Here is a 10,261-nt window from a genome sequence, read left to right as displayed (position 1 = left end):
AGCTAGATTCGGGTTGGTAGGATTAGGTTTATCCTATGGGGTTATCCTATGGGTTATCCTGGGAATAGTTGTCTGCGCCTTGGAAACCTAAAAGCAGCGGTATATACATACCAATTTTCAAAACTATTTTAAGGAAATTAAATTAAATATTTCCTCAATTATAAAGATCTTCGCTAAAATGTCTTTTAATGAGATTTCAAGAGAAATTATTCTTTAGGAATACATAGTAGCGTACTTCGTATAATCTCTGGCATATTCTAACTGCTGCGATATAGTCGCTTAAAGTGTACAAAAAGTGTTCAATAATTGACAGTAAGAATAGAAAATAGAAATTGTTCAACATAGTTATTTTTCCTGAAAATTTGCAAACGACATTCGTCGTAACAAAGGTATTCGCCTAAATTGTTTTTTATTTGTACATATGCAAGTCAAATTTTTCGTTGGACGTATTAAAGCAAAAGCATGTACATCAGTACATATGACGTATCATCTGATTGTATTTTCTTAATAGAGTGGATTAATTTTGTGGTTTGAGTGCTTTCCGACGATAACGGATGGCATCCGTACAGAGAGAAAGAACTCCTCAATTCAACATGCCCAGAAGATCCCAGCAGCCTGGAGGACAGTTGCCCAAGAACAAGCATTGCAGATATGCTAATGCAAATATCCCCGTGCAAGCAGAACCACATAAAGATGAATCCTTTTCAGCAAGACAAGCAAAAAATCCTGGCAAATCAGCAATTTATAGGCATGGTCGAAAGCGAAGAGTGTCAGAATCACATGAAGGTCTCCATCCAGTTGCCAGAAAGAAACGAACTAAATCAGAGGGAGAACTGCTAATGACTAAAAGTGTTCGTGCCGGTCCTTTGAGTGAGCTTAAGTCACTGACTGAAGAAAGAAGTCTTGAGAGGGTATAACTGTATGTGTCCACTATTTTAGCAAGTTTTATTTCTCATGTGTTCTTTATATTTCATATAGCTGACACATCAAATTTGGGATGATTATCTTATTACTAGACAGGTTCCTCAACGCTATGAGCAAAAGCTTCATCTCAGAGACTACCTTCTATCTATTTTTCGCACAGCATATCCAGGTAATGGTGTCTTCATTGTGCATCGACAGCTGGGTTCGAAATTTAAATTTTTTTCAAGTGTCAAAATAGATGCCAGGCTTTTAAATTTTCTATACCTCCCAAAAATGTAAAAACATAATTAGCTGGCATTTCATTATCTGGGGTCAGATACAACATAACCAGTGGCTTACTCTCATCTGTCTATGATTCATAATGCAGAAGCTCCTTTCGTAAATTTCCACTTTGCAATTTATTGACTATTGAAATGGTGTATAATTATTAAACTTTGACCCCATAAGAATTTATTATGAATACGTGATGACCATATATGACTAATTTGTTATCAAAAATGTGTTGATCCATGCAGAATGCTTCTCCCACTTTTCAATGTTGCAATTATTTAAAGCAGGTGTCAGGGGGTCCAAGCTCACCAGAGCAAATCTTGTTATAAAAATTACCAAGTCTGGTCAACTATACGGCTACCTATACTTGATGTCTATTACAGCACTGCTTAACAAATCAAAATGATAGACCAGTAAAAATATTCCTGTCCTTTTTTGGAAAAATCAAAATTGTGACATCCCATCAGGGTACAAGTACAAACACTTGGTATCCAAAACAAAACTTCTTTATCCTTTGGATATCGGGACACTGCAAATTTCAGACCCTACCTGCATGTTTACAAATAGAATGCTATTATGGTTTGTTACTTTGTGAATGCGAAATCTGCCATGTAATTGTGTTCTTTGTTGTCAAGGTTGTTCTTTACATATCTGTGGATCAACTTGCAGTGGACTAGCAACTAATGCAAGTGACATTGATCTTTGCTTACTTTTATCTGAGACAAGAGAGGTGATAAGCTCTATTTTATTGTGACTTAGCTTTAAATTGTGAATTTAAATTAAATTGCCTATCTGATGAAATTACTCTAAGATTGATCAAAGATTTGAAGCACGAAGAATTCTACATCAACTGAATTGCATGCTAAAGCGTTCAGGTGAGGGAATGTTAAAGAACAACATTCCAGTTCAAATATACAAGTCTGTGTTTTAGTAGTACTTTGTGTGTAATTTTAACAACATTCCAGTTCAAATATACAAGTCTGTGTACTAGTAGTACTTTGTGTGTAATTTTAACAACATTCCAGTTCAAATATACAAGTCTGTGTACTAGCAGTACTTTGTGTGTAATTTTAACAACATTCCAGTTCAAATATACAAGTCCGTGTACTTGTAGTACTTTGTGTGTAATTTTAACAACATTCCAGTTCAAATATACAAGTCTGTGTACTAGTAGTACTTTGTGTGTAATTTTAACAACATTCCAGTTCAAATATACAAGTCCGTGTACTACTAGTACTTAATATGTAATCTTCATCAACAATCTCAATATAAATTTCCACATATAAATACAAAATCTTATGTTTCAGCCTACATTCAAAAATGTCGTGTGATTCATGCCAAAGTCCCTATCCTTAAATTCCGTGATTCCAAAAGGTTCAGTCCATCTGTCTTTTGAAATTTATTATGCTGAAATTTTGGTCATACGTAATGTATTGCTTGCCTTTTATAGTGGCTGTGAATGTGATGTGAACATCAACAATACAGTTGTTAGTATATCTGAAGACAAATGAAAATCACAGATAATTATTTTGATGTCACATTGGTATACTTTGTATCTTTTAGGGTATAAAGAACACACATTTGTTGCAAGGATACTGTGGCTGTAAGACAAAATAGCTCCTTTGACTTTAGAAGGAGACAGTGTGACTGTATATGCAATTTTTTTTGCCAGATTTGGTCAGATGGCCTTTAACACCCTATTCTGAATGTTTCAACCCTATAAAGCAGGTGGGAAAGTCAAAGCTCATCAGACCAAATACGGCGAAAATGCATATATGGTCACGTTCTAGTTTTTCATTTCAGTTTTTTATGATCAACTGTGAAGTACAGAGATATATTATGTTTATTCTGTCGATGATTATAACTGGGTCGTATATATTTCAGATGACTGGAGAGTACCCTCGTTAATAATGATTATTAAGAAATGGGCAAAACGTCATAGGATAAATGATGCGAGTCAAGGAACTTTGTCTAGTTATTCATTGGTGATGATGGTTCTCCATTACTTACAAGGTACATTCACTTCTTCTTCTTTTTTGACTTGCTGTTTTTTTCATGCCTGCTAGTTTGTAGAATAACGATAGAGTCGAAAGTTTGAGTATTTTAGGGTACAAAATCTTATTCGCTTTCTTCTTCATGTAGAACCATGTCAACCACCTGTTGTTCCCAGTCTTCAAATGACTTATCCAGTAAGTTCAAGTTGAAAGTGATGTAAAAACCCGATGCAAAAAACGCGGGAAAATGTTCGTGCAACGCGAATGATTGATGGGCGAAATAACTCGACTTTAAAAAGGAGCATCGCTTCCGTGCAAATCTTTTTACCAGATTTGGTCAGATGAGCTTAAACACTCCCCCCCTGTTGTGAACTTTGCAACTATATAAAGAAGGTGGGAGGGTTTAAGCTCCAGACAAATGCTCGTAAAAAATTGCATACATAGGGACACTGATTGTTTACTACACGAACAAGGTCGACAAGTGGAGAACGGATGTAAAAAGTGTTTTTAAAGTGCAGTAGCTTGGACACCCCTGTGATATTAAACATTTGGTGTTTGCTCCCGGGGGAAGTCGCTCGTTTTGTTTTCCAAGAGTCTCAATGTTTCCCGAAACGAAGTCAAAGGGAACATTGCACGAGGCTCTGGGGAAGACAAAACTCACTATTTCCCATGATATGAAAATGAACGGGCAACAATTTTTCACTTATTTCCCTGACGGCACACATTTCATTTATTTTAAGTCATGTGACTACGAATGAACCAACCAGGTATAACGTACAGTTGATTACCTGTTTGATTATTTAGGAAATATTCAACGGATCTCGTAACATACACGATCTAGCGTTGGAGAATCCAAGTATTAGAATTGCACGCCCTCTCAAGTATGTATGAAGGCCACCGATTTAGCTATGTGATCACTTAGTTAGCAGTCGAATTACTCAGTAATTGGTATGGCTGCTTTTTTAGCGGTCTTGTTACCCATTGCCCAGAAATATGTCTGGTTAACCAGTAATCCGTATGGTTACCCAGTTAGCGGCCCAGTTACTAGCTATATAACAGAAGTCTCTTATAACGCTTTTCGATTTGGTGAAAACAAACTTCAAAATGGGAGTCTTGATAAAATTTTGTCACTATGCATGTTGGAAGGTGAATTATAAGATATTTATGTTGGAAGTAACAATTCACTTTTGCTGTAACTTTATGTTGGAAGTAACAATTCATTTTTGCTATAACTTTATGTTGGAAGTAACAATTCACTTTTGCTATAACTTTATTTTGGAAGCAACAATTCATTTTTCCTATAACTTTATGTTGGAAGTAACAATTCACTTTTGCTATAACTTTAAGTTGGAAGTAACAATTCACTTTTGCTATAACTTTATGTTGGAAGTAACAATTCACTTTTGCTATAACTTTATGTTGGAAGTAACAATTCACTTTTGCTATAACTTTATTTTGGAAGTAACAATTCACTTTTGCTATAACTTTATGTTGGAAGTAACAATTCACTTTTGCTATAACTTTATGTTGGAAGTAACAATTCACTTTTGCTATAACTTTATTTTGGAAGTAACAATTCATTTTGCTATAACTTTATGTTGGAAGTAACAATTCACTTTTGCTATAACTTTAAGTTGGAAGTAACAATTCACTTTTGTTATAACTTTATGTTGGAAGTAACAATTCACTTTTGCTATAACTTTATGTTGGAAGTAACAATTCACTTTTGCTATAACTTTATTTTGGAAGTAACAATTCATTTTTGCTATAACTTTATGTTGGAAGTAACAATTCACTTTTGCTATAACTTTATTTTGGAAGTAACAATTCACTTTTGCTATAACTTTATTTTGGAAGTAACAATTCATTTTTGCTATAACTTTATGTCGGAAGTAACAATTCACTTTTGCTATAACTTTATTTTGGAAGTAACAATTCATTTTTGCTATAACTTTATGTTGGAAGTAACAATTCACTTTTGCTATAACTTTATTTTGAAGTAACAATTCATTTTGCTATAACTTTATGTCGGAAGTAACAATTCACTTTTGCTATAACTTTATTTTGAAGTAACAATTCATTTTGCTATAACTTTATGGAAGTAACAATTCACTTTTGCTATAACTTTATTTTGGAAGTAACAATTCATTTTTGCTATAACTTTATGTCGGAAGTAACAATTCACTTTTGCTATAACTTTATTTTGGAAGTAAAAATTCACTTTTGCTATAACTTTATTTTGGAAGTAAAAATTCACTTTTGCTATAACTTTATGTTGGAAGTAAAAATTCACCTTTGCTATGACAACTAACATCAGAATACTCTTTGCTTTCTCGTTGAACAATTTACAACGCTTTAAAATCAATTTCAAAACTATAAAATTCGCTTTGTAAACAAAGACACTGCGAAAAAAATCACTTTTGAACCACGGTCAAGACATTGTAAAAAGTTGCCCGCTAAGGCAGCCAATCAAATTGCCGGAAATCAAAAAATCGCTTTGCATGCATAAATAAAAAAAATAGTAACAAGATATTTAATTGAAAAAAGAATACTGTCAAGTGCCCTACTACTTGATTCCCTGCATGCTTGTATGAAAAAGTTTATATAGGAACACATCTTTTTATGATAATTTCAGATCTGGCAATCAAGAGACACTTGGAGAGTTGCTCGTGGGATTCTTCAGATACTACGCTGAGCAATTTCGGTACAGTGAGAAATTGTTTATTGTATCAGACTTTTGATTGGCCGGAATCTGACTAGCCAATCAGCGTTCTTTCCTTTCAATGTAATCTCTCATTCCTTTATCAAATTCAGCCGCAGATATCTGTACAATAAATGCATATGAAAAAGGTCTGTGAGACTGCGATAACAAGTCCTTGAGGATTTTGAATGAAAACTTTTCCTTGTAACGAAAAATTGGCTTTTAAAATTATTGTTTCATTGAAACGAACCCTTAAAATGGCAGAGGACTTTCTAAAACAGTTTATTCATGTCTTTTTGCATTCTCAAGTTATTGGAGTTTTGTGACGAGCAATTTATAAAGAAAGTGACGTCACATTGCACAGTGAAAATTTGAATTACTAAGAATATTTGCTTCTATGTTGTATTAACCGGCAGAGGTTCTGTCGTAGTTAAGTTTTATTGGTTTAAAATTCTGCATAGGCATTTCGTACAAAGCCTGACAGGAAACTGAAGGATTTCAAAATTTGCAGCCACTCATTATACTAATGTTACATCACTTTCTGTATAAATCGAACACCACAAAACATCAATATCTTGAGAAAGCAAAGAGATATGACTGAACTGTTTTAGAAAGTACACTGTCATTTCACGAGTTCTTTTAATGAAAATATCCTCCATATTCTAAAAGCTCACTCTCACCCACACTAATTGAGTACGACATAAAAATTACGCTCTGTCTAATCATGGGTGAAGTCGTTTTTCCCCAGCGATGGCAAGATTTTTGCTAAAACATATCATATTAGGCAACCGGTGAAGTGAAAATGCCGTTTTCAAATAATTATTTTGAAGCCCCACTCAGCGAGTGAGAGTGAGCTTTTAGAATATGGGGAATCGCTTTATTGGCCCTGTAAATCATATGAAGAATTCTTAAGGTTTTGTGAAATTATTACAGATGGGAAAAGGATGTGATCAGCGTGCGACAAGGAAAGAAGTACTCCAAAGGAGATTCTAGAGTTTGGTACAATAAATTCATATGTATAGAAGGTCTGTATGAATGTGAAGTTATCACCTAAGGCTTCGGCCGAACGTGGGTCTTTTCACGAGCAAACCTAATGCAAATGAAGTTAACAAATTGTTAGTCTTTCACGTTAGGATAGTCTTTGAGAAATGAAATGTTTGTCATAGGTTTCTCGTTATGGGGAAAAGCGAAGTTTGTCATAGGTTTCTCGTAATGGGGAAAAGCAATGTTTGTTATAGGTTTCTCGTAATGGGGAAAAGCAATGTTTTCCTAGGTTTCTCGTAATGGGGAAAAGCAATGTTTGTCATAGATTTGTCGTAATGAGAAAAAGCAATGTTTGTCCTAGGTTTCTCGTAATGGGGAAAAGCAATGTTTGTCCTAGGTTTCTCGTAATGTGGAAAAGCAATGTTTGTCCTAGGTTTCTCGTAATGGGGAAAAGCAATGTTTGTCCTAGGTTTCTCGTAATTTGGAAAAGCATTGTTTGTCCTAGGTTTCTCGTAATGGGGAAAAGCAATGTTTGTCATAGATTTGTCGTAATGAGAAAAAGCAATGTTTGTCCTAGGTTTCTCGTAATGGGAAAAGCAATGTTTGTCATAGATTTGTCGTAATGAGAAAAAGCAATGTTTGTCCTAGGTTTCTCGTAATGGGAAAAGCGATGTTTGTCATAGATTTGTCGTAATGAGAAAAAGCAATGTTTGTCCTAGGTTTCTCGTAATGGGAAAAGCAATGTTTGTCATAGATTTGTCGTAATGAGGAAAAGCAATGTTTGTCCTAGGTTTCTCGTAATGGGAAAAGCGATGTTTGACCCATTAGATCATACACAGTAAAGCTCGTCTTTATTTGATTTTTTACCACCTTTATTGATTTTCTATTCAGAACCGTTCGACTTGAGTTGCGTGACTCGAGCTGTTCACAAGCAGGAGAAATTCGACTCAATATGTCAGCGCTTTAAAATCGTAAGGGTTTTGTGAAGTAATAATGTCAAGCGCGTTAAAAGATAATAAAAAACTCGTTCATCCATTTTGCTCTGTAATTTTTTGTACTATAGGCCTACTACACTTTGACGGTGTCGCCTTTCTTGGAAAGTATCATGTCTGGTTCGTAACGACTTCTAGTTTGTGCTGAACTGAAATACAACCCTTCAATAAAGTTGGGCGAATTGAGATTGCTCCAAACCTGCAGCACAAACAAGAAAAAAGATTGTGTCGACTGAAATTGATCTATTCCAACCAAGCAAAGATTGTAGAGTTAGCTTTGCATTGTGTCCACCACTGTGTCGAACATTCACTTAGTAAAATTAGTTTGCACTTCATTGGAAAAAGTTATGAAAAATCAACATTTTATGCGATTTTCGATACGTGGCATTGAATAAACTATTATAATCGAAGGGAAGGGAGGGTGAGTAAAATGCTATAAAAATTCTCCACGTTGAGTTTTAAAAATAATATATATCAATATATCATAGATAGAGTATTTATAGACTTATATTGTGATAAACTAGTATATGAAACAAAATAAAAGATTTTGGTGTGTGCTCTTCGCCGTCACTTGAGATAAATCTTTATGCACAGTTCGCATCAATATTTACGCACTATACAAGCAAATTCGCGCACTATTTCAAATTTATTCACCTATGTAAATAAACGAAATATTTACGCTAATTTATGCACCTGTGTGAGAGTGTAAGTTAATATATGCAAATTTATGATATTGCGTGCGTTTCGCAATTTATGCAAAATGCAAGTTAACGTGATCAACTCAAATTTATGCACGAGTGCAAACAAAAACCTTTACGCAGTTTCATCAAATAATTTAATGTATAACTTTATAATAACTTACAATAATATATATATTACCCAATTTAAAATATTTAGTAAATATAAATATTCTTTGCAATGTTTGTTTTTATAGGTAGTTTCTGTGATTAAAATGCCCTTTTTAAATAGATCTTATTTCATAACCTCAATAACAATAGTTTCAGTAAACGTAAAATAAGATGAAATTTAAATTGTGTTCAATCTTCACATGTCCATCTAGGTGTTCTTTTCATAAATCTTTTTCCTGATGGTTATGTATGGCAAGCCCCAATTACCAAAGACGGGTGGCCAAAAATTTAAATCTGAGTTGAATTCCTTGTGTTCTGTGTGTACATGAAAATAACAGCCAAGGACACAGGCAATGTTCGATCCAAGGAGAATAAAAACATGCCAGGCACAATGAAAGTATGGAAAAGCAATAGTTTTCCATATGTCACAGAAAAGGCGATCGCTAAGCCACAACATGACGGCAATGAACCACCAGAGTATGCCAATATGGGCTAGCTTCACCACCTTAATACTGTTACATCTAAACCGAAGAGTATTATTTAACTTAGGGAAACTTAGAGCTGAGAGAGTTTCATAGAGATGCACTCTACCTCTGAATTTGTTTCCACAAGATAGGTACACAAGGAGCTCCAAGGATCATTAGGGCTATGGCATTTGCAGCAGGATAGATGAATCCCAAGATGGTAGCTATTACAGCCAAAAGAACAGCAGATAATATGAAAGCGTTTCTGAATGAAAGAGTTGAATCTCATGATAACAAAACACGTCTGTTGATGATAAGGAACTTACTATGTAATACCTTGTTTTGAAGAGGCCCATGTTCTTTATCATCCATTCAGGAGTCCACAAGGTATATCCTGCTAGCAAAACCCACAATATAGCTACCTCATCAAGCAGTTGACCAACAAGACTAAGAGTAGCATGGAAGTACGCAGAGCTAGCACCAATGACCATCATGAGAAGCCATACTACATTAAAACTCTGGCCAACTTTGCTTGAATACTCTGAGAACAAGTATCTATTGCAAGAGAAGATTGTTAGTGTTTTGTGAAGGAAAATGTACGCGTAAATAAATCATGATTACGTAACGCACGAAAAAAAACTTACATATTGAGTGGCGGAATGACAAAGTAGATACAATTGCTGATCTAAAACGTAATGAAAATACCGGTATTGAAGAAATTGCCTTGACATAGCATCGTCCCGAGACTTGTATCTTCAAATTATAAACGTACCGTGTTGAAGAATTCGGCAATATTTGGTGAAAATTCATAGTTTGGTTCACACCAATCTATGTGCGCCGTACCTCTTTGAAAATGGATCGCCATTATGAATCAAAAATACAACTTCGTTCTTGAAATTAATCGACCGATGGTTGTATTTAAAATAGCAATATTTTTCATTCCTGACAGTTAAGACAGTCTTTCTAAAACGTAAATCAAATCACAACTCAGAAGACAGGGTTAGTCACGTAATTCATATCAATAAACCATTGTCATCGCCATGAGTGCTGACGTGATCACGTGACTGCAGTTTTCTTTTTGTTT

The 10,261-nt window shown here is 34.6% G+C and overlaps 2 protein-coding genes across 3 annotated transcripts; one reads left to right on the top strand and one right to left on the bottom strand.

Annotated features, from left to right (window-relative positions):
- Window positions 1–34: 34 nt before the first annotated feature.
- On the top strand, window positions 35–8,446 carry LOC124450618 (poly(A) RNA polymerase GLD2-like). The gene is made up of 15 exons (XM_047001247.1): window positions 35–389; window positions 512–911; window positions 979–1,093; window positions 1,830–1,924; window positions 2,006–2,069; window positions 2,502–2,568; window positions 2,645–2,681; window positions 2,758–2,797; window positions 3,079–3,207; window positions 3,337–3,383; window positions 3,993–4,069; window positions 5,824–5,892; window positions 6,823–6,914; window positions 7,765–7,844; window positions 7,937–8,446. Exons 2-15 carry the CDS (start codon window positions 555–557, stop codon window positions 7,991–7,993), a joined length of 1,326 nt encoding a protein of 441 aa, XP_046857203.1. The 5' UTR covers window positions 35–389; window positions 512–554; the 3' UTR covers window positions 7,994–8,446.
- A 205-nt stretch (window positions 8,447–8,651) lies between these two features.
- On the bottom strand, window positions 8,652–10,242 carry LOC124450629 (alkaline ceramidase 2-like). 2 transcript variants are annotated; one of them, XM_047001257.1, is made up of 5 exons: window positions 9,950–10,226; window positions 9,822–9,862; window positions 9,514–9,732; window positions 9,305–9,442; window positions 8,652–9,234 (listed from the first exon to the last, which is right to left on the bottom strand). In XM_047001257.1, exons 1-5 carry the CDS (start codon window positions 10,040–10,042, stop codon window positions 8,922–8,924), a joined length of 804 nt encoding a protein of 267 aa, XP_046857213.1. In that variant the 5' UTR covers window positions 10,043–10,226; the 3' UTR covers window positions 8,652–8,921. The 2 variants fall into 2 exon arrangements, with proteins under 2 accessions (XP_046857213.1, XP_046857220.1); XM_047001264.1 differs by having other exon boundaries at window positions 8,954–9,234; window positions 9,305–9,401; window positions 9,950–10,242.
- Window positions 10,243–10,261: the final 19 nt, after the last annotated feature.

This window comes from Xenia sp. Carnegie-2017, unplaced genomic scaffold (assembly GCF_021976095.1).
Source record: "Xenia sp. Carnegie-2017 unplaced genomic scaffold, XeniaSp_v1 HiC_scaffold_13, whole genome shotgun sequence".
NCBI classification, from domain to species: Eukaryota; Metazoa; Cnidaria; class Anthozoa; order Malacalcyonacea; family Xeniidae; genus Xenia; species Xenia sp. Carnegie-2017.
Note: the sequence above shows the minus strand (reverse complement) of the source record. Positions and strands in the feature narration are given on the sequence as shown.

Coding starts and splice junctions, on each gene's coding strand:
- LOC124450618 (XM_047001247.1), top strand. CDS start 555: ATGGCATCCGTACAGAGAGAAAGAACTCCTCAATTCAACATGCCCAGA. Junction 1,094..1,829: donor TTTTCGCACAGCATATCCAG/GTAATGGTGTCT, acceptor TTTGTTGTCAAG/GTTGTTCTTTACATATCTGT. Junction 2,070..2,501: donor TTGCATGCTAAAGCGTTCAG/GTGAGGGAATGT, acceptor CTTATGTTTCAG/CCTACATTCAAAAATGTCGT.
- LOC124450629 (XM_047001257.1), bottom strand. CDS start 10,042: ATGGCGATCCATTTTCAAAGAGGTACGGCGCACATAGATTGGTGTGAA. Junction 9,733..9,821: donor GTCATTCCGCCACTCAATAT/GTAAGTTTTTTT, acceptor CTCTTGCAATAG/ATACTTGTTCTCAGAGTATT. Junction 9,443..9,513: donor ATGGGCCTCTTCAAAACAAG/GTATTACATAGT, acceptor TCTTTCATTCAG/AAACGCTTTCATATTATCTG.